This window comes from Grosmannia clavigera (assembly GCF_000143105.1).
Source record: "Grosmannia clavigera kw1407 unplaced genomic scaffold GCSC_140, whole genome shotgun sequence".
Lineage (NCBI taxonomy): Eukaryota > Fungi > Ascomycota > Sordariomycetes > Ophiostomatales > Ophiostomataceae > Leptographium > Leptographium clavigerum.
Genome location: NW_014040801.1, coordinates 2,588,215 through 2,609,817, shown reverse-complemented (window position 1 = coordinate 2,609,817; position 21,603 = coordinate 2,588,215). Strand labels below are relative to the sequence as shown.

At 54.5% G+C, this 21,603-nt stretch overlaps 5 protein-coding genes across 5 annotated transcripts; 4 read left to right on the top strand and 1 right to left on the bottom strand.

Annotated features, from left to right (window-relative positions):
- Positions 1–208: 208 nt before the first annotated feature.
- Positions 209–1,370, top strand: CMQ_1753 (mitochondrial intermembrane space protein mia40; the record flags this gene model as incomplete). The annotated part of the gene is made up of 3 exons (XM_014318832.1): positions 209–416; positions 483–867; positions 935–1,370. The coding sequence occupies 3 exons, from the start codon at positions 209–211 to the stop codon at positions 1,368–1,370; spliced, it is 1,029 nt and encodes a 342-aa protein (XP_014174307.1).
- Positions 1,371–2,560: 1,190 nt separating this feature from the next.
- CMQ_1331 (ccr4-not transcription complex subunit) lies at positions 2,561–9,554 on the top strand (the record flags this gene model as incomplete). The annotated part of the gene is made up of 4 exons (XM_014318410.1): positions 2,561–2,797; positions 3,079–3,403; positions 3,472–9,458; positions 9,516–9,554. The coding sequence occupies 4 exons, from the start codon at positions 2,561–2,563 to the stop codon at positions 9,552–9,554; spliced, it is 6,588 nt and encodes a 2,195-aa protein (XP_014173885.1).
- Positions 9,555–15,461: 5,907 nt separating this feature from the next.
- On the top strand, positions 15,462–16,931 carry CMQ_543 (uncharacterized protein; the record flags this gene model as incomplete). Its single annotated transcript, XM_014317622.1, has 2 exons — positions 15,462–15,985; positions 16,106–16,931. The coding sequence occupies 2 exons, from the start codon at positions 15,462–15,464 to the stop codon at positions 16,929–16,931; spliced, it is 1,350 nt and encodes a 449-aa protein (XP_014173097.1).
- Positions 16,932–17,888: 957 nt separating this feature from the next.
- CMQ_972 (ubiquinone menaquinone biosynthesis-related protein) lies at positions 17,889–18,767 on the bottom strand (the record flags this gene model as incomplete). The annotated part of the gene is made up of 1 exon (XM_014318051.1): positions 17,889–18,767. One exon carries the CDS (start codon positions 18,765–18,767, stop codon positions 17,889–17,891), a length of 879 nt encoding a protein of 292 aa, XP_014173526.1.
- An 846-nt stretch (positions 18,768–19,613) lies between these two features.
- CMQ_1235 (impact protein-like protein) lies at positions 19,614–21,420 on the top strand (the record flags this gene model as incomplete). Its single annotated transcript, XM_014318314.1, has 2 exons — positions 19,614–19,738; positions 19,794–21,420. The coding sequence occupies 2 exons, from the start codon at positions 19,614–19,616 to the stop codon at positions 21,418–21,420; spliced, it is 1,752 nt and encodes a 583-aa protein (XP_014173789.1).
- Between the last annotated feature and the right edge of the window lie 183 nt (positions 21,421–21,603).

Sequence of the window (21,603 nt, the reverse complement as noted above, 5' to 3'; positions counted from 1 at the left end):
CGGTGGGCGTTCACCATGTTCTATCGGCCAATCATATCGTCGCAGCTTTCGGAGCGTATTTTCACTTTTTTATGATTACCAATTGATCGGGCTATCACGGCTTCTGGACCTCATATTCGTTCCTTCTCACTTCTCAATTGCTGCTCAGCCCTTGTGTTTTCCTGTTCGCCTTCACGTTCTCTAATATATCCTTTAATTGTTGCCCTTGATGTATCGCGCCGCGCTCCGCACGTCCACCTCCAGCATCGCCCGGGCAGCTCGCCAACCGGCTCTTGCCGGGGCTGCGAGGCGCATGCTCACGACCGCTCCTGCAAGTGGCAAGTCCACCTGGAAGGGTTCGTTTGCGCGATGGGGCGTTGCCATCGGCGCCCTTTACTGGTACAACACCAGCCCCATATTCGCCGATGAGGCTACCAGTATGTCCATTCTGCGCTGTTTTCTGGTGTATCGTTAACGAACTCAAACTGACACCACTTGCCAAGACCAAATCATTTCTGCAGCGCCTGAAGTCCCCGAAACCGAGATCCGGAGCATTGATGCTGTCCTCGAAGAGAAGCGCAGACAAGAGGCCGAAAAGGCGGAGAAGCTGGCGAGAGAATTGAAGAAGAGCGAACCGGTCACAGAAGATGGCGCTGCGGCTCCTTCTGATGCCGGCGAGATTGTCGGCTCCCAGTCACCCGAAGCCCTGGAGGAAGAGGCTGGCCAGCAGGGTGCCTTTAACCCGGAGACGGGCGAAATCAACTGGGACTGCCCGTGCCTCGGTGGCATGGCTCACGGGCCGTGTGGAGAGGATTTCAAGGCGGCTTTCAGCTGCTTTGTGTACTCGGAGCAAGAACCTAAGGGCATGGACTGCATTGACAAGTTCCAGTAGGTTTTATCTACTTTTTTTGCGCTCCCATCGGTTGACGTCCTCCGGCTAACGTGGCATCTCTAGGCACATGCAGGACTGCTTCAGACAACACCCCGATATCTACGGCGCAGAGATAGCAGATGATAAGCAGGAGGTTGATGCGCAGACACCGGTGCCTGCTGAAGAAGGCGCTGTGGCCGCTATCGAGACGAGCGAGCCGGTGCCTGCGGTCGCGAGTAACACAACACCGGCGGCACCAGCGACCCCGACGGCCACCGAGAAGGTGAAGAGCGCGGCACCGGCAGAAGCAGCAGCAGAAAAAGCGCCAGAGACTCCTGCTGTCGTGGCGACAGTGCCGGAGACTGTCAAGCCCAGCGCCAGCAAGCCGGTCCAGAGTGCCTCCCCGGCAGCATCAAAGGCAGCGCCAAAGAAGGTCGCACAGAAAAAGCCAGAGGATACCTTTGTTGAAGACCCTCATGTTCCACAGGCTGCATTTGATGCGACAGCGGCCAACAAATAGGCAGTGGTTCTGTATCGGACAGCGTTATGAAAAGAAACGGCCGAAGGAAGGCTGTTACGCCGGACTCTCTTTTCTGCCTTGATGTATAAATATGTAAAACGCATGGGGAACATGAAGCTTGTAAATCTGTACATAGACGATCTCCATCAATCTAGACTTGCGCTGAAGAATCCCAAACCCCATCCGCAGTTCGGCACGCGATCAATGGCGTGCGCGCAGGACAGCCGGTTACACGATTGTCACACGGCTCTGCATGGAAAACTCGTTGCGTAGGCCTATAGATGAGTGACCACGCATTCTAGAGAGCCGGCCAGAACACTCGGTGCTCTGTATCACATGCGGCTCTGGCTCTGGAAAGCATTGCCCTGCGAGGTGTTAGCTGGTGGCAGCTGGCCCAAGCTGCAGCTGTACGGCTTCTCATTGGCCAACAGCTGCCGGGGCTTCCTCTGATGCCTTTGATTTCAGGCACACAATTCCCCTCTTCTGACCATCCCATAGCCAAAGCGCGCCCTGGTGAGAGGGATCCAAACCTAATTGGCAGCAACCGCAAGGCCTGCGTCTACCTCCACGTCCGCCCCAAAAACTGTAAAAAAAACCATCTACCCAAACAAACTTTCCATCATTACCTCTCTTTTCTCCATCGCCGCCTTACGATTGCCGACAAGCAGCGCTCTTTCACCGCATCTCTGGTAACTGTCCATCTGCACACTTGGCCGCTGTTCTTTTCGCTTCCCCTCCTCCGAAAAGCTGTTCGCCACGATCCCGAGCTAATTCTGTGACAAGAACCATACCTGTCGTCCGCCGTGAGTCGCTTCCGGCCGAGTCGCTTTTTTCTATCGCCCTCACGACCGCCTCCTGCTCCGCCACCTCGTCCGAGACTGACGTATCCTCCCGTTCCAGGTCCCTGCCTGTCTCGTGTCCCGCCCACCTGCTTCCCGGTCTCTGCACTGTCGCGGCTTTTCGGCCCCCCCTCCCTTGAACTCGTCCCTCGTCTCTGCTCTGCCAACATCACTGCATACGGCCAACACTGTCCATGTCCGGCGGCTTACCATTAGCGCCTCTGTGTCCATCGCTGGTCTCTCTTCCCTCCCCCCTTTCTCTCTTCTCTTCCATTGGGTGAGGAAGTGGCTCCTGTCCGGTTTCTGGATAGAAGCAGCACCTTCTCTTATCCCCCCCATCAGCCCTCCTCCATGGTCCCACCACCCAGAGCAGGAACGTTTTCTCCGAACCCTGCCCAATCCCTACAAACGGGCGGCAGTCATTCACCTCATCCCTCACAGACCGCAGGCTTGAGCGCGAGCCCAATCACCGGCAGCCCTACCGGTACGACGTCCGTCTCCAAGATCGTCATCGCCCAGGTGTTTGTTCTTCTGAGCAGCATCAAGGAGGAAAAGGACGACTCTTCAAAGTGGGAACAACTCAGAAAGGTCAGTCACGTTCTTGCCTTTAGGAATTCCACGCAGGCAATGCGAACTTCCTCTCGTTGTTGCCTGTCAAGTCGCAGCATTTCCTTCGGCTTGGCGCTACCCTCCCTGTCCTTGCACTACCTCCCAGGAAGCTTCATGTGCTTGCTTACGTTTCCAATGTTTGCTATATCTGTTTCTGTTACACCTCCTGCTCAGCTTCGTCCGGGGCTCACATTCTCACAAAATTTCCCTGTCGCTGGCCCTCGGCCGCGGGGCCCTCGGTGCTAACCGTTGTTCTGCAGCTTATCGATGAGTCCGGCATGGAAGTGTTCACAAAGTACTTCGCTCGTCTCGTAGCTAGTAGTGCTTCCCAAATATTCCCTGGCCTTAACAGGCCAGGGGGTACTCCGGGAACCTACCAGCTCTTGACAGCTGAAATGCAGAAGATATCACACGAACCTGAGCAGGCCCGCAGGATCGCCGAATCTATCGAGGCTGGTACTGAGGATATCTTCCGGGACTTCGATCTGTCGACTTTTATGGAGTATTTCAAACTAGATGCTTTAGAGAAGACCATACTAGCTCTGGCCTTCAAGCTGGGCCCCCGCTCTGACCTGAAGACCAAGGGTGAGTTCCTCGGCATATGCCGTGGCTTTCTCTTGTGTGTGTCTCGCTAACCGGCACTCTGATAATAGCGGATGCCATCCTTTCCAGAAATTTTTCCGCTTTTGTCAACATCCTGGCCAAACCAGATGGTGATCATGAAGACCTTGGACCAGAGTTTGTCTCTGTCATTGTCGACCGCTTCATACAGCTACATCCTCCCAATTTCAACGGCGCCGCCAAGTCAGAGCTTATGTTCAAAGTCACCCAGCGCTACGAACGTGTCGACCTCGGACCTCCGCCTGAGGCCCTGGCTGCTCTGGATCTGATGCGTGTTTTGGTCGATAAGCCGGCCAACATTCTAGCCCTCCATATGCACAAGACCGGAGCAGACTTCGCCCGAGACGAGGACACGTGCGTATCGTATTTGCAGAACCGGGCGCTTGCTGGCATTGGCGAAGAGGCGGTATCGGTTGCCTTGACATACTCGGCTGTCAGCCAATCCCCGACATACAACCCATCCGTTCTGGTAGCTGCCTTGCGACGCATCCTACCGTCTTCCTTCCGATGGCAAAATGTGATCACCTACTTTGACCAGCGCACAGCTCGGGTGTCTCCATCACAGTTCCTCCGGCTTTACAATGCACTCGCTCCGATCGCGAGAGACGATTCCCGGGCGCTTGATATCCAGCATCTCTGGGGAGGCAATTGGGAGAACCCTGATGCGCAACTTTCCTTCATTTGCGCATTCACGTCCCTATCGGCCGATCGGCTCGATGCCACCACGATTCCAGGTCTTCAACCGACCCTCTCTCTGGACGACTATGCACAGGCTCCGCCCGAAGTGAAAGAACGTGCCGCCGAAGCAGTGAAGCACCCTCTTGTCTCTCTGGCCGCCATCTCTGCCATCTTTCACGTCGCCCTCCCCTCCCAGCATGCCTCCACAAATGTTGAAGCCAGACGGTTGTTCCAAAAGGTTGTAATTCCTAATCTAGACATCTTTGTTGTCTCTGCCTTTGGTGTACCGAAGCCGTGGCCAGCAACTGCTGTTGAAACGCTAAACTCTCTGTTCGAAAACTTCCTCTACAAACGCCAACCAAACTGGGATTTCGTCTTCGACAGTCTGTGGAGAAAGGACAAAGAATGGGTTATGGAGAGGCTTATCGAGGCACACGCAGCCGAGCCTGGAGAGCTACCCCTCATATTTGAGTATGCCGTGAAGCACGGTTGGCTCAATGAACTAATCTACCTGCCAAACGGATTCGGGCTCGATCTGGTGGCCTATGCACACGGCCAGGGCTACGTCGACTTGGCGGAATGGGCTAAGAACAATGCTGATCGCAGTACCGAGATCGCAAGACCGCTGATGCAGTTTCTTCTAATAAAGTCTGAGCTGGAATCTCAGCGCGGCGATGGCCAGCCCACTCCGACCAAAACAAATGTCCCGCTAAAAGTGCGAACGGTATCGGCCCTGCTCAATATTCTTGAAGATTTTCTGCCAAAGACTCCAATTCCCGAGCTTGTCATGCTCCAGCGCCAGTGCATCGCCATCTATCCTCGCCTGATCAACTATGGCGAAGGTTTTGACGAAATTATCGAAGCTAGCGAGAAAGACAGCCACAATCTACCGCAGGAAGCGAACTCGAAAATGGAGGAACACTTCAAGAAAATGTACAGCAACGAGATCGAAGTCCGAGAGGTCGTTGGTATAATGGACCACTATAAGCACTCACAGGATCCTCTGGAGCAGGATGTGTTCGCCTGCATGATTAACAGTCTGTTCGAAGAGTACAGCCACTTTGGCGATTACCCGCTTGAGGCTCTTGCCACGACCGCGGTTCTTTTTGGCGGCCTCATCTCGCATAAGCTTATCTCGGACTTACCTCTCAAGGTTGGCCTGGGTATGATTCTCGAAGCAGTCAAGGAGCACAAGCAGGATCACCCCATGTTCAAGTTTGGCATGCAAGCCCTCATGCAGCTCTACTCTCGGTTCAGAGAGTGGCCGGGGTTCTGTAGCCAACTTTTGCAGTGTGCAAGCTTGCGGGGGACCGAAGCCTGGAAAAAAGCCGATGAGATCATCCGGGAGACGGACGAGGGCGCAGGGATTGCCGGAATTCAGGGGGCGCCTGCTTCTGGCGAGCATTTGACCAATGGAAGTGGCGACGAACCGTCTGTCGCAGAGCCACAGTATCTGCCATTCGCTTCTGTTGTGGTCGACCCGCCTCCCCCAAATGCCGTTTTTGAGGATCCGAGTAACGACGTTCAGGGCAAGGTTCAGTTTGTGCTCAACAATATCACTGCGAGCACTCTGCAGGCCATGTTTCTGGAGATTCGCCCGATGCTCGAATTCAAGCATCAGCAGTGGTTTGCCAGCCACCTTGTTGAAGAGCGGGCAAAGATGCAGCCGAACTATCACAAAGTCTACTTGCAGCTCGTCAGCCACTTTGAAGACAAGTCGTTGTGGGCAGAGATTCTCCGGGAGACCTACATCAGCGTTGCGCGCATGCTGAACTCAGAGTCAACTTTGCAGAATTCCTCGGACAGGGCACATCTGAAAAACTTGGGCGGCTGGCTAGGTCTTCTGACTCTTGCGCGCGACAAGCCTATCCGGCAGAGAAATATCGCTTTCAAGCAGTTGCTGATCGAAGCGCACGATACAAAGCGGTTGATTGTGGCGATTCCATTCGTTTGCAAAGTGCTCAGTCAAGGCGAGCACTCCAACGTATTCAAGCCACCCAATCCTTGGCTGATGGAAATTGTCCACTTTTTAATCGATTTGTACCACAATGCCGAACTCAAGCTGAATCTGAAGTTTGAGATTGAAGTACTCTGCCAGACTCTCAACATCGACCACAAGAGCATCGAACCATCTGGCGAAATTCTGGCTCGGGTAGCTGAAGCCTCAGAACTTCCTCCAGACTCGATGGAGGCCTTTGACAATCTTTCGCTGAACGGTCTCGTACCTGGTGGCGTCGGCGCCGGCATGTCTTCACACGGCTTGGGCCCGAACGTGGTCTCGAATGCGATGCTGGAAATGATTCCCGATCTCATCACGAAAGTGAATGTGCCCTCCGTCAGCGACATGGTTATCGCGGCTTCACGTCTGGAGGAGATTGTCAAGGACGCCCTCATCCGGGCACTGCAGGACATTATCCAACCAGTTGTCGACCGTTCTGTTGCCATCGCTGCGATTGCCACGCAACAGATGATTCGCAAAGATTTCGCTACAGAGCCGGATGAGAACCGTGTCCGGACATCGGCGATCAACATGGTCAAAGCGACAGCTGGCAGCCTTGCGTTGGTAACCTCGAAAGAGCCTCTCCGAGCCAACTTCACCAATTATATGCGCTCTCTCTCGAGCGACAATCCCCAGGGTCTTCCCGAGGGCACAATCATCATGTGTGTGAACTCGAATCTGGACCTGGCATCGGGCGTGATTGAGAAAGCGACAGAGGACCGTGCGGTCATTGAGATCCAGGAGATGATCGAACCCGAACTGGAGATGCGGCGTCGTCACCGTATTCAGCGTCCCAACGATCCGTACGTGGACTCTTCTCTGAGCCGGTGGGCCATGACGATTCCCAACCCTTTCAAGCTCAGCCCCAACCTGAACGGCTTGAACAGCGAGCAGATGGCTATCTACGACGACTTTGCTCGCCATCCGCGGCCAACGACAGCGGGTGTTGCTTCCGCTTCGCACGTGCAATCGGCTTCGGACGCCACTCGGTCGCTGGCAAATGAGGTGCTCCAAGACCAATATGGGTCCCTGACGAACGTGCCCACTCCGGTCGAGACACCCTCAGCTGTGTCGTTGGGCTCGCAGATGCAGCAATATCCGCATGTGCATAATGGCGTGGGAGGTGCCGGTGTTGCAGGAGCCATGGTGAACGGGCGACAATCGGTACCAACGGTCGATGTGCGGCTTCTTACAGACCGCATCTCCAAGTTGGTAGTCGAGCTGCAGCGGGCCGCTACCGAGGCCACGGAAGAACATTTCTCGGACCTGCCTCGACCGCACCCGGTTCTGGATGTGGTGGATGCTCTGGTGCAGACAATCATCAAGGCACAGCAGTCAGCGGAGGATTTTGTGTTTTATGCTGCCGAGCAGGTGTGCCAGGCGCTGGTTTCCCAGCTCGAGGACAGCCTAGCTCTGGAAAGTCTCGTCCATGTGCTGGAAACGCTTCGCAAGATCGCCACCAGCCCGTCGCTGAGCAACCGCGTCATCCAGTTCTTTCACTCGCAACCAGCACACGTCTTTCTGAACCTGCCGCTTGTCTCAGCCCTGCGTGGTACCGATCTGCTGGACTGGCCAAACATCGACGCAGCCATGGCCGCAGCTCTGAAGCAGAGGAAGGAGGGGTCGATCATGTTCTTGATGCGGCTTTTGGACCTTGCGCTCATCGGTGAGACTCCACTGGCTCTGTATGCCGACTTTGTGTACAGTCTGGCAGAAGCCTGGGCTTGGGTCAACGATGAGTCCGACGTGCCCGGTGGCCAGGACTTCAAGGCCAAAGTTCTTGCGCCTGTTTCGCAGCCCCCATCGCCGGACCCGTCACAGGGAGCGATCAGCTCTTACCGCAAAGACCAGATCGAGTACGTCTTTGATGAATGGGTTCACCTCTGCCAGAAGCCACATGTGCCCGACAGCATCCCCTTCATCTTCGTTGAGCAGATGAGGGCAAAGCGCATCGTGTCAGGCCGCGAGGACCTGTTTTGCTTCCTGAGAGTCGCCGTCGACAAGTCTGTGGAGAGATTTGAGCTCGTCTCGCAGGCAGGCGGTACCATGTTAGAGGCATATGCTGCCATCGACTCGATCCCGAAGCTTATTGCCGTCTACTTGCAGGCCTCTGCCGATGCTGAGGGTTCTTCAGGCTCGGCTCGCGCCGAATTGACCGACTCGATTCTGGCCCTGGCCGTCATGATGGTGAATCATCACTATGTGAAGCACGGCGACGCCTTCAACCAGCGTGTCTTTTTCCGTCTCTTTTCCATGCTGCTCTTCACCATCGATCATATCTCGGATCGCCTCTCGGACGCGGATCTGAACGAGATTTTTCTGAGGTTTGCAACGCGCTTCAACGATCTTGGGCCGGCTACCTTTCCCTTCTTCGTCTTTGCCTGGACGGAGCTCATCAAGCACAGAGAATTCATGCCGGCATTGCTACGGATACCGAACAACGCTGGATGGGCCGCGTTCACAAAGATCCTCAAGCAGATGCTGGTCTTCATTGGCGAGCAACTCAAGACATCGGAAGTGCCCGCGGCCATTAAGGATTTGCACCGCGCGGCGGTGAAGCTTCTCCTGATTCTGTACCACGACTTCCCCGAGTACCTTGCTGCCAACCACGTTGTGCTTTGCCAGGGCCTCCAACCGTACCTAGGACAGCTTCTGAACATCATTCTCTTCTCCACGCCTAACAACATCACGAAGCTTCCCGATCCACAACAGCCGGGAGTGCGTCTTGACAGCTTAGAGGATGTGAACATTGCATCCCCGGTCATCTCTTACGACCCAGTACCAGTTCTTTCTCATATTGGACTGACGGCACTGCTTGACCAGGCATTGGAGACGGGGCCGACAGAGGAGATTGTGGCTCACATCAAGCATGCCATCTGCAAGACGGATAGAAAACAGGCCATGTGGGGGAACACTCCGCTCAACACCAACATCTCCGTCGTGGACGCAGTGGTGCTCTACATTGGCAACCACGCGGTAGCACGGGCACAGGGCGGCGGTCCGGTCTTCCAAGCGGACGCACCAGACATGGCCACGGTGTCGATGGTGCTCCATGAGCTCCCGGCGGAGAGCCGCTATTTCTTCGTGTTCAGCATGGTGAACCAGCTGCGGTATCCCAATGCCCACACAAGCTTCTTTGGTCAGGCGCTTTTTGAGCTGTTCGGACACAACTTGACAGAGCCAGAGGAGACAGAGATTCGCGAGCAGATATGCCGGGTCCTCTTTGAACGAATTGTTAACTACTGGCCGCAGCCTTGGGGGTTGCTGGTCGTCATCATCGAGCTTGTGAAGAACGAGAGATATTTCTTCTTTGACATACCGTCTCTCAAGCTGGCGCCTGAGGTAAGGCGCAACATTCCTTCTTTTACCTGCTTACGGCCATTACTAACGGGCTCACAGGTATCAGAGCGCTTTGCGTCGCTTGTCACTCGCTCATAGACCAGTGCACTCGGCAGTTGCGCACCATTCGAACCAATTGTGAAAGCCAAACTTTTCAGTCGCCGGGGCCGGGTTCCGAGCTTTTGGCTTTTGATTTTGTCAGCGACAATTACCACCACCTAATTGTGTCGGGGGGGTATGGGATGTGGAACCAGAGGAAATGGCGTTATCAGAGACTGGAGGCTGCAGTGGAATTCTACTTGCAACAAAAACAGAAGGCGTCTTCGAGGGAAAACGACACCGTATGGATAGACGGTCAAGTCTCGACAAGGCAGGCTATGCATGGTGCTCTTCTCAGAGGGACGATGAGAGCCAGGTGTTTGATACTGTAACAATAGATAATATCGGCCATTACGGTCGTTGTGTATATAATCCCTGAGAGGTATCCGAGCTGTGCTAGTATCAAACGTATGCGAGCCTGCATCCGGGTTACAGTATCGTAGTGAGGACGGTACGATGGAGCTGGGTTCAGTTTGTGCGGTGATTGAAGGTGTTGCATTCTTAAGCTGGCCTTAGAAGCACATCACGACGTTTTAGGGATGAGCAGTATGTCGCCACAGTGCCGATAATACACAGAATAGAAGCTGCTGTCGAATATTAACAAATCTGAGCCTTGACGAGATGAATTAAGCGTGACAGCATAAGAGCTGCACGATGTTGCCACCACAACCGGACAATGTCCTAGCTGGAACAACATTGTGCCAAACGTAGAGGAGAATGTGATGACAAATAAAACCTCTTATCGTCCTCCTCATCTTCATTGTCAGAAACGTATGGATCCTGCGCAATCTGGCTGACTGTCGTGCTGGCTACAATTGCCAATGTCGTTGCCTGGTCGTCACTTTCTGCCGATAGAAACACCGCAGAACCGGTCAGCCTCCTCGCATGTGAGACAGCTGATTTACCGTGCAAACTGGTACAGAACAGATCATTTCATTTACGGCCCGGGCGACGCCCAGAGACTTGGTAGAGTCGGGCAAGTTTTGAAGATCATCAAGATGCCCGGGCACCTCCTGTCGGTGCTGGCGGAGCAATGACATGGCAAACTTGATGTAAAAGTACTTTTTAGAAGGGCGAAACTTTTATTGAAAACAAGCCGCCGTCTAAGCAGCGTGTCGCCCTATCATCAACCATCGGGCGACCGATGTCTGTTGTGGGAAGAAAGAAAAGAAATGGGGACTCTGTCTCATCGGGTGAGTCTGTAAAAGGAAGAATCACCGCTTTAGCAGAATCAAGTAAGCCATCACCAAACAAATCCTGTGCTGTCGTCTCTCCCAAATTGGTATAAACATGTGGGCTGCGATGACGACTCCATCGAACGATTTCCATCTTTTGGAGGACTGGACACTAGATTCTCGCACTTGGCTATGAAGCAGTAGCTATCAGGCTGGAGGTGTGTGTGCTGGAAAGGTCCCGTGCTAGGGGTTCTTCTCATGAGGTTGCATTGGCCGAGAGAGGCTGCTCTGTCGTAAGACGAGAGCATAGCCCAATCTTTAAACGCCTCAATAACCTTCTCCACGTCTGCTGGAATCTGGCACCTATAGAGCAAGTGCACTGGGCCGCCATGCACACGGACGAGGGAACGAGAACGATATACTAAGTTCCATCTTTTCCGTACTTTTTACAAGCTGGCACAGTGCCATAGTCTTGCGTGCTTTCAGATTGAAACCCGCATAGACATTCACCACCAACGTAAGCCCGCCCGATATAGTCTCTCGATATCATATATCTTCTCTAAATAAATATGACTCATTCAAAAGTCTGAGCAGACTGGCATGCCATATTTTTTTTTTATGGAAATGATATCGCCTACGTCGATTGTTTAGACCAGGCATCTAAAACTACAATTTTCATAATACAGTCGTGGTAGCCAAACAAGTTGAGCAACACACCCACGCCCACTATTTAACAAACAAGATCATCAATCGGCTTCCTTGACTGTGTGTTACTTGTAGTGTGACATGTTTGAGCATATGCCGGGTTTTGACAAAAAGAGGGATCAGAAGGAAAGGAAGTTGTTACGAGCTTATAATGCTTTCAGGTCCTCCGTGCCCATGCTGCTTCTTTCAGAGCACTGCTACGCACCATTTTAGCATTGGAGCCTTGTGTAGGCTTTTTTCACTCTGTACATAGCAACTTTATATTGATTTTGTTAGTCTGGACTTTCACAATATGCTTTTTAAATATAGTTCTTATTTTGACGAAAACCTCGTTTCTTGCTTTTATTTCAACGTAGTAGATGTCTCTCTCGTAACCGCAAAGTGGAGTATCCTAGAAAGTAGAAGCCATAAAGTAACGACCGAGTATCACCAATAACTCCGGGAACAAACAACGCAGTTGGCTGTTGCTAGAGGTACTCTGGTAAAAGCACTATCAGAACGGGGAACCTGGAAGATGAAAACGCTCGTAACAATCGCCCTTAGCAACGGCTTTCGGGGGGGTTATTCTTTAAAAAATAATGAAAATACTGGGAATATTGCAGTTATTGAGTTACGGCTACCTGATCATCCGTTTTGCGGGAAAGTTATTGCTGCGCATGATGAAGCAACGAACGAGGTTATCGCTTTATTTCTAAACTAATGAAAGAGCATGAAGGTACTGTTGTTGAACCCCCTACTACCGCCCATATTCAAACGTGTCAAAACAGAGCGTAAAGGAAAAAAGAAACATAATCAAGGCATGAAACGTAGTACTGAGGGAAGAGATCGGGTAGGCCTTAGCTCAACTAACCAAACCACGCAAACCTACCAACCACCCTCTCATTTGTGCTTGAAGACCTCCCTTGGTCGGGAGGGTCGGTGACAGACGGCTAGTCTGAGGGAGAGGAAAAAGCCTTGCGGGCTCACCTTAGAATCCCGCACGGGATAACAAAATAAGCTCTCGTGAAAGCGTAGGCGACTTTCTTATTTCTCTAAGAAGATTATTCCATACCCTTTTCTCTCACTACGAAATGACAGAAGAGGGTGCTCTATATACATGTGTGTAAGTGAGGGCAAAAGGCAGGAATTGTTCCACCCTGATTGGTGTCTTTAAAGTGGATATTGTCACGTGAACCGGCAACATCCCACTTAGACTTGCCTTCTCGCGGCAGAGGATTTTGGTGCTTCTTTTGGAGTGCGCACCACCGATTTCTCAGTACGTGAGAGGCATCGTATCGTAGAAGGCGTAGCCGACGTCAGTACGGAGTAATGGAGTGCGAAGTAGAGATATAGTATTAGCGTAATGGTGTATTGACTTTCTGCGTGCACGACTCACCGCCTATTTGCTTTATCATTTTCTACGTCACATACGACGTATACATACTCCGTACCAACTTATGATGTAAACATCCTAGTTGCTCCTCAGGTGGGGGCTATGTTTCTTCGCCGAATGAAAGAGAGCAAAAAAACGGGGTGAAAAAGAAATTAGTGGGAATAAATCAAAGACGGCATTCAAAATTTGGCTCCAGGTTCTCCTCGTGGCAACAAAGCGTGGAAAGAGATATTCACGAGGGATAGATCTGACGGAGGACGCGAATCAGCAAGTACGAAACCTCTCAAGTCTTTCGTAAGATACGCTGTATGCAATGCGCTGATCTTTTTCTCATGATGTCTGCGAGCTGCCTGATGGGGATAAAATGTGATTTCAGCGTAGATAAACGCTCCTTCGGGCGACGGACGCTGGGATAATATAAAAAACCAAAGACAAGACAAAGAAAAGAAAACAAAGGGGGTGAGAAAACAGAACTTCTGTCCTGTTAAGCTTTCGTTCCGACAGCAAGTTGTACTCACGTAATGCAGCATCCTAGAATCTGCCTGCGCGAGCTAACGTTTTTTGTGTGCTTTGGTTGGCTGAGGTTATTCGAGAAATGCCTGTTTTGAACAAAGTGCGCAGCGCGACTGCCGCAGAGATCTAGCACTGTGCATGCTAGTTAGGGATGGCAGGTCCGGAGAAAATAGGCAGTCGTGAGAGGCGCAATGACATAAGTCTCCCCACCCGATCCCAGCCGTCTGCCATTTCTTCTAATCGCCTCCAACCGCCAGAAAAAGGAGGATGGCAGATGCAATCTGTCTCCACGATTGACGCCGTCCGTATCGTGGCACTGTGGAGCTTGCGGCTAGGCATATGTGCGACACATTCAGTTGTTTGTATCTTATGTACTCTGCGTATTATCTGATGCGCTTAGGCTGTACAGCGCAGGCTTGCATGGTGCTGCATGCATATTCCATCCTCTTATTCCTGCAACGAGTATATACCACGAATCTATATACACGACTACTGCGGACCCTTAGTCCAGGCTTCCACCTTCCTTTCCAATACGACCTCTGTTCTACTTTGTAACCAATTGTTCTGCACAGCCCGCCCACCTTTTCGCTGGCTAAGCCTTTGACTACACGAACTTGTTACTATGTATCGGCTCGTGCTGCACTTCTTCCACCTGCGCCCGCTAAGCAACACAAACCATTGGTCGAAGCAAGGGAGGACGAGTCTCAAGCCCGTCCCGTCAAGGGGGCTGCCTTCGTTACAGCGCTCGTACCACCAACTGGTCCCATGCGACTGCAGCCCCTCCCAGAGGTTTGCAACGAGATTAGGTGGTCGTAATATTCCGTGAGCACTGTTTATTCTAACCCGGGACATTCCATGCGTCAACTAGGAAGGAGAATAGTGGAAGACCGAGAAAAAAAAACGACCCGCTAGTCGTCTTCGTGCTCATTTCGACCTCGCATTGCAAAGGACGTATGTACATAGGGTACATAATACATAATTCGTAAGCTACTCTGTACTACTGTGTATAATCATACAGGAGGGCGAAAAAAAAAGAAGAAATCCCCACTTCCTCCCCCAAATGGGAAAATTTTGGCCTAGGCCGAGAGCGAAAAACTTTCCCACCCCCTGTCGCCCAAGGCCCCGTAAAAAAAAGCTACAGCTCTGCCCCCGTAGATTCTGTACCGTACGGAGTACAGGAAGAAAAAAACTCTGAGAGAAAAAAAAAACAGGAGACCTCGGAAGGGTCTGGAGAAAGGTTTCCATTTTCATTATTACTTCAAACGCAATTGATTCGCTGGCTTCCCATTCTACGAGTTCCCGGGGCCCACTATCACTGTGCTGTATTGGACAGTGAGTTATTGGTGCTTCGTACTCCGTACTGTGACTGATGTGCCAGAAATTCCCGCCCCCTTCCTCCCTTCTCAGCTTCCACAGTGCCACCCGTTCCTTCCTCCGTACACCCCCTGTCTCGCCCTGCCTGCACCCTGCAGGCTTAGTTACCACCGCGGCCGCGCCGCGACAACCAACGGTGACGCCTGGCCCTTTATTTTTTTATTTTATTTTTTTGGTTACCCCTTCTGCCTGCAACCTCTCGCCGCCGCCACCGCCCATCACCATACGACATACCACATTTCACCGTCTCATCCCCTCCCCCCCCCTTTCCCTTCCTTTCCTTACACATCGAGACCCAAGAGCGACTTCGCACTTGACAAACACTTGACAAATTAGGAAGGGACGTTGTGTTCGAGAGCCAAACGCTGCGCCTGCCTATTCCATCCACATCGCTTTAGCAGAACAGGAAAGAGAGACCTGGGAGCCAGACAGACAGGAGTTTTTGATAAAAGCATCTTCCCACGGTCCCCAACAGTTTCCCCCAACAGTGAAGCCTTTTTTGCCTCCCTTAAGCCATCACGAACGCCTTACCCGACATCTCCGTTCTCCGTCCAACGCGAAGTCCGAGGCGCATAGACACGAACAGACCACTGACCGTTTCTGTTACTGTCTCCTCTTTTTTGCCTCTTCTTCATCTCTTCTCTCTCCTTTTGTCTACCAACTTTTACTTGTTTTCTTTTTCTTTTTTTTTTCTCGCCCTGCATCCTCCCGCCCTCTTTTCCCCTCCTTTCTGCTACTTCCTTGTACGGAGTAATGAGTCTGCCCACCATGCCGTACAATACTCGTCGCAAGTCGTTGTCGTTGCCGTCATTGGGCATCCATGTGCCCATTACGCACGCTGCCCGCTCTGCGCACCGTCCGTCGGCAAGCCAGGGTCACAACAACACCCGCGGCACTGCATCGCCGGCACTGTCCTCCACACACCGCCATCCCTCCCCTCCTTCCTCAGCCATCCACGAGGCTCCATCCGACGCTTCGCATCGCCACCCAAACAAAAAAGTCAAGCGCTCGCACGGCTCTAGCTCCATATCCTCTTTGGCTTCTACGGCAACCGCTGTCGGCGCAAATGTCCCGGCGTCCACTCCGCCGCCTTCGCCCAAACACAGCCGCCGTCTCTCCGTAGAGATGGATGACTCGGATGCGCTGGCGACCGAGACTGAAATCGACATCGATGCCATCAACGACGATATTGTCGAAGCTGTCATTCTCCAGCTTCTGGCCACCGGCAATCGGCCTCACCTGATCAAGGAGCTCTCGGCTATCTTGATGCAGCATCTCCGATCTGTTCAGCAGTATGTGTCCACCTTTTTTGCCCTTCATTTCCCTCATTTCGTATTTCCCATGTTCATTTCCCCTGCTGTGCCGCTCACCGTCATATCATCTGCATGGTGCTAACGGATCTGCCCCAACAGGTCAGCAAATCCGTGCGCCATCATCTCCTCCCGCTTGGCAACTTTTATGAAACGGCCGACCTGGTCAGCTTCCATGCGCTGTCCCCTGGCGAAGGAGCTCGAGACCATCCACCCGCGGCGGACATACTATTTTCTCACGACCTGTGCCCACCTCCCTCTTCCCGATGCTTCGTCGCCTGCCTTTATTGTTCCGCGCACCAGCATCATCACGCCGCCGCTGTCGAGTGCCGCATCGGGGTCAGAGTCGGCCGAAGAGGAGCGTCGGCGAGAGCTGAGCCCGTCGCCCGAGGTGGATCTGTCGTCGCCAGAATTCGATGATGTCGACGATGACATTCCGATGCCCGGCACTCCCATCGGCTCGTCATCTCTCCGCTTTTCCCACGCGTCACACCGCGGCTATGTGCCACGCAACCAGCGCGGTGCATCGCCACCGCTGGAGAAGGATGAGAAGGAGTTTACACAGACGGCGGAGGGCTTGCAGAAACGCAAGCTTGCCGGCCATGCACTGCTGATGCCGTCGGCATCACCAAATGTGGTCTCGCCGTCGGCAACCGACGCACTTCATTCTAGCCAAAACACTGAGATGGACGATGCGGCACGCGACGAGTCGGTGCTGTTTGGCTTTGAGTCGCGGCACATGTCTGTGAACAGCGTCAATGGCTTATCGGGCACGACCAGTCCGGCAATGCGGCCTACCTTTGTGCTGGGCCAAAAGAAAGAGTCCGAGTCTGATGGCTGGGCCAAGCTCGACTCGTTGCTCGACTGGGACCGCAGTCCGGAAAACATTGAGCTCGATGAGCTCGACGGCCTCCTCGACGACTTTTAATCTATCACTCGTTCATCGATTGGACGCTGTGTTTTTCCGTGTGTGCGTTCTGCACGATCGGTGTTGGAGGACCTCTGTTGATCAGAGCAAGACGTGGGCAAGATAACGCCCCGTCGGTTGTAATGACTGCGCTGTCGCACATGAGACGGCACCGATTTTGGCGAAGAAGATTGCGATCTGCTTATTTGGGAGAGGTTCTATTGTCATTTTGGGTTGAGGCGTTTTATGGCGAACGGGGGACATCTCCCGACTTTGTTTCTGTTTTTCTGTCTTTTCCGGTCTGCTCCACATGCATCACTCATCTCCCTCGTCTCTTACCTCGACTCTGAACATTCCCATACCCCTCTCTCCTCTCTCTTGCACACACTCTCTCCTCCTCCTTTCTCGATCTCTACCAATCCTCTCTTGCGAGCAGTGTGTCGACATGGACATGACGAAGACTGAACGGCGAGCGAAACGACCGGAATTCGGCTGCAGATAAAAGTCGGCATTGTGTGTGAAAGCGCAAGTTTGTGACGAGCTTTCTCTTCCCGTTGATGGGGCGCTAAAACAAAGAGGGGCAAGCACACAGCTTTTGGCGGTGGACTTCGGCAGATTAGCGGGACAAAGCTATTGGGCCATGATACCTTGTTTTCCGTCTTCCTCTTTTCGCCGCGTCTTGGCTTTGTGGCCTGTACGATTATCTTTGTTTTTGCGTTGGTTGCTGTCCGCGCGTGTTTGGCCTGCTTCTTCTGCATTTAGATGTGATCGAGGCATGGGGAGGGGAAAACGGGTAGAGGCGATTTGATTTAAAAGGGCCTGAGTGGTCTCACGGAAATGGCTGGATATGAAAAGGCATTTGCCAGTATGTACCAAGACTGAAAGCAAAAAAAGCGTCTATTTGTTTGTTGATCTACTTTTTGGGTCTATCTTCTATCTTCTATTTCCAAGTCTGCATGTGCAATGTTTTCAAAACTTCTAGGCTGCATTGACGCGCAGCTCAACCCACCAGAGAGTGCCGAACTGAAACCAACCGGGTCTACTGACGGCGACGACCTCAAGGCCGGGCACGGCAGTAGCGGCATTGGCCAGGATGGCGTCGATGTCGCGGTTCCACCAGCATCCAAAACGGGAGAAGTGGCGAGAGGCATAGCGGTCGAGCAGGCTGTTGACGACAGACCAGCGGCCGCGACCGTGCTCGAGCAGCAGGATGCGGCCAGTGTCGGGACGGAGGACAGCGGCCATGTGTGCGAGCAAGGCGACAGGATCGGCGACAGAGCAGAGGCCGAAGGTCTGGACGACGGTATCGTAGGCAGGAGATGACGATGATGGGAGCGGCAGCGGCTGCATGGCGTCTGCCCGGAGCAGCCTCAGGCGGCTGTCGAGGACGTCGAGGACGGCAACAGGGAGGTCTTTGATGGGGACAGCATCGGCAGCAGCAGCCGTGGGTTCCTGTGGCAGCGGCCGCTTCCGGATGACGGCCTTGGCGCCGGGTACGGACGATCGGAGTCGCCGACGGGCGACGGTCAGCGCGTCTGCTGACAGGTCGACGCCGGTGAAGGAGGTGACGTGAGGATCCTGTTTGCTGCTGTCCCACGAATAGTAACCGAGGTTGCGTCCGGTACCGACGGCGACCTCGAGCACGTCGCCCTGGGCCTCGGCAGCCAGCTGGCGGCGTAGCTGTGTGATGCCCATCATGCGCTCGGGCACGTCCAACGACGCGTCAAAGGCGGCGGCATCCATGGGAGGCAGGCTTGAGGGCACGGAATCGGAGCTATGGTTGTGGTTGTGCTCGGTGGCGGCGGCGCTATCGTCGTCATTGCAGCCGCCCGTGAGGTAGGTGACGAGAAGGGGCATGATGTAGAAGCCCAGGACGCCGGCAGCAAGGGCGGCACCCACGAGGGGGAGACGACGTTGAGCGAGGATGGAGGGAAGAGGTTGAGAAGAAGAAGAAGAAGAAGAAGAAGACGTGGTCCTTGGAGACTTCAGCTTGCCCCGACTAGCGGGTGCAGACGTAGGAGGCTGTGACGGTTGACGACCGGCTGGAGTGGCACCGGAAAGCACTTTGGGAGTTACTCCAGGAACTACTCCAGAGGTTCCGTGGCTTATTTGTCCTGGACGGCCATTCGGTCGACTTCCGGGTTTGCGGTAGCGAGGCTGTGTCGCCTGGAAGAGCAACCGGTGGGAGGAGCAGCATGGCGGCCGGCATGTTCTGGCGGCGACAGCGGCCCAGACAGAAAAGACACCTCCGGACAGCACCAGAGCCGACCTTTGGTTCCGCAAAAGAACTGCTGCTTTCGGCACTGCCATCCGATTGAAAAGTGCAGCCATGCCGTCGATTCTGGCGAGGGTGGGGGCTAGAGCAGCTGCCTCGTCTATGCTGTAACGAGCCGTGCGATTGGTGGACGTACAGCACCACAATGCCTCGATCTTGGCCAAATTGAGTCTGCCTCTTTGACGGCCTTTCCAACGACCGGACCGTCGATGTCGTGATGAAAAAGCCGCAGCTGGACTGCCGGATATGAAGCTGCTGGAAGAAGAAAGCTCCAATTTTCTTTCCAGCAGGAAGGAGCGTTCGGGGTAAAAGTGGGACCCAGAGCTGTGGCCGATCGTCCAGGCTGCCATTCTCTGGACCAGATCTGGGAAATACGACACGTCGTCCATCGGTGCGGCACAGATCTCGAGACACAATTTTCGCTCAGAATGGCGTCAGTGCCGTCAGAGAAAGATTTGCAGGAGCTGCTGCGGCTGCTCACGACGACGCGCAAGCTGCCGATCCTGCAGGCCATGAGCCAAGTCCGGGCTCTGCAGGCGGCGAGTCTGCGAAGGTGAGAGGAGTGAATCCAGGCAAGCAATTTTTTCGCGCTGACACTCGGCAACAAGCATCCGGCAGATTGCCGAAGCCCCGGCGGAGGCTGTGCAAGTAGCCATCAAGGATGTCGCGGGTGCTAAGGCGCTGCAGACGAGCTGCAAAGCGGCGGTGAAGAAGATGGACAAGGCGGGAATGGCTGGCACCAAACGGCCGGCCGGAAGCCAAGAAAGCCAAGAGGGCAATAGCAGCAGCGCCGAGAGCAAGCGGGCCCGGCCATCGCCTGCGCAACCGGCGGCTGGTGGGCTCTATCTACCGGTGGCCATGACGCCGGCCGACCTGGAGAAGTCGCTGGATCTGGCCGTAGAAGAAGACGACGACCGGATGGCTGCTACGGTCCTGCTGACCAACCGTGCTCCCCTCCTGCTTGCCTTTGCCGTCGAGCTGCTGCGCTACACCATGCCGGAACAGCCGCCGTCGAGCCGACTGAGCCTGGCCCAGGCTGTCGTCAGCGCCAATGCGCGGTCCAAAGCTGTCAGTTTGGGGATCGCCCGGGAGCGAGGGCGTGGTTCGGGGTCTGGTGAGGGCAGCGGCCGTGGCAACAGCAACGATGACGACTGGGGCGCTGGCCAGCCACGCGTTCGCATCATGGGACGCGAGGTGGCTGTGCTGAAGCGAGGGGGGTACACGTGGCGAGGAGAGGAGGATGTGGAGGGAGTAGACGAGGTTCAGAGGGACAACAAGGACGAGAAGAAAAACGAACCCGAAACTGGAGAGACACCCTCATTAAAGACAGTACCAGCAACAGAATCACAGCTACCACCACCCACAGGCTCTCGACCTGCTCCTGGCGTCTGGTCCGTCAGCTCGACCATCTCGCTGCGCGGCTCCGTCTTTGTGGCCCACGCCACCACCATGACCGACGCGACTCAACGGACCGGCCTCATCCGCGGACTGATAGCAGCCCACCCACGGCTGCTCACGGCCACACACAACGCCTGGGCATCGCGCGTTCGTGCAGGCGGCCCTGACAGCGACTATGCCGACCGGATGCGCCAGGACGCCTACGACGACGGCGAGTCAGGCTGTGGCGACTTCATGCTGCGCGTGCTGGCCGAGCTGGCCGCCGTCGACATCCTCGTCGTGCTGACCCGCTGGTACGGTGGAACGATGCTGGGGCCTGACCGCTGGCGTCTGATGCGCAACTGCGTCACTGGTGCCCTGGCCGACCGACTGCGTCGCACCGGAGCCGAGGTGACCCTGGGCGGCGAGGCGCTGTGGGCCTTGGACCTGGAGGGACGGACCAGCAGCTCGACGGCCGTGACGCCTGGCTCCAGTCTCACGGCTGTGGTCGGCATGGCCACGCATCGCCCCGAGGCCGCACGCCAGTACCTGCTCAAGAGCTTTGCCTCGGCTGAGGAGGGAGCAGCACCGGGAGCGGTGTCTAAGAAGCGAAAGACGGTCAAGGCTCTGGACGCGGAAAAAGAGGACAACCTTGCGCTGCTGCTCGGCGCCCTGCGTCTGCTCTACGACAGCTGGGCCGACCATCTGACACCGGCCGAGCTGGACCGCCGCGCCTGGAGCTGGTATGTGGCCGTGCGGCCGGACGTCGACGTCGGCCCTGCTGGCTGGGGGGCCAAGGCCCGGCTGCGGCTCAGCGCCATCCTGGCCCTGCGACGACCAGCTCCATCCAAGGCGTGAGAGCTACCGTGCAATCGTGCAAGGGTGGGGTGGAGTGGGGAGAAAGAGGAGCCAGCCAATTTGATGCTGTTCCAGAAAATCGCCATTGGCTGCGCGACGAATCGTTCGACACCGCCGTGTCCAAGCAGCCGATACTCGACTGTCGCCTCTCGACACTGCTCGGTCATCGTCCGTTCGGCTGCT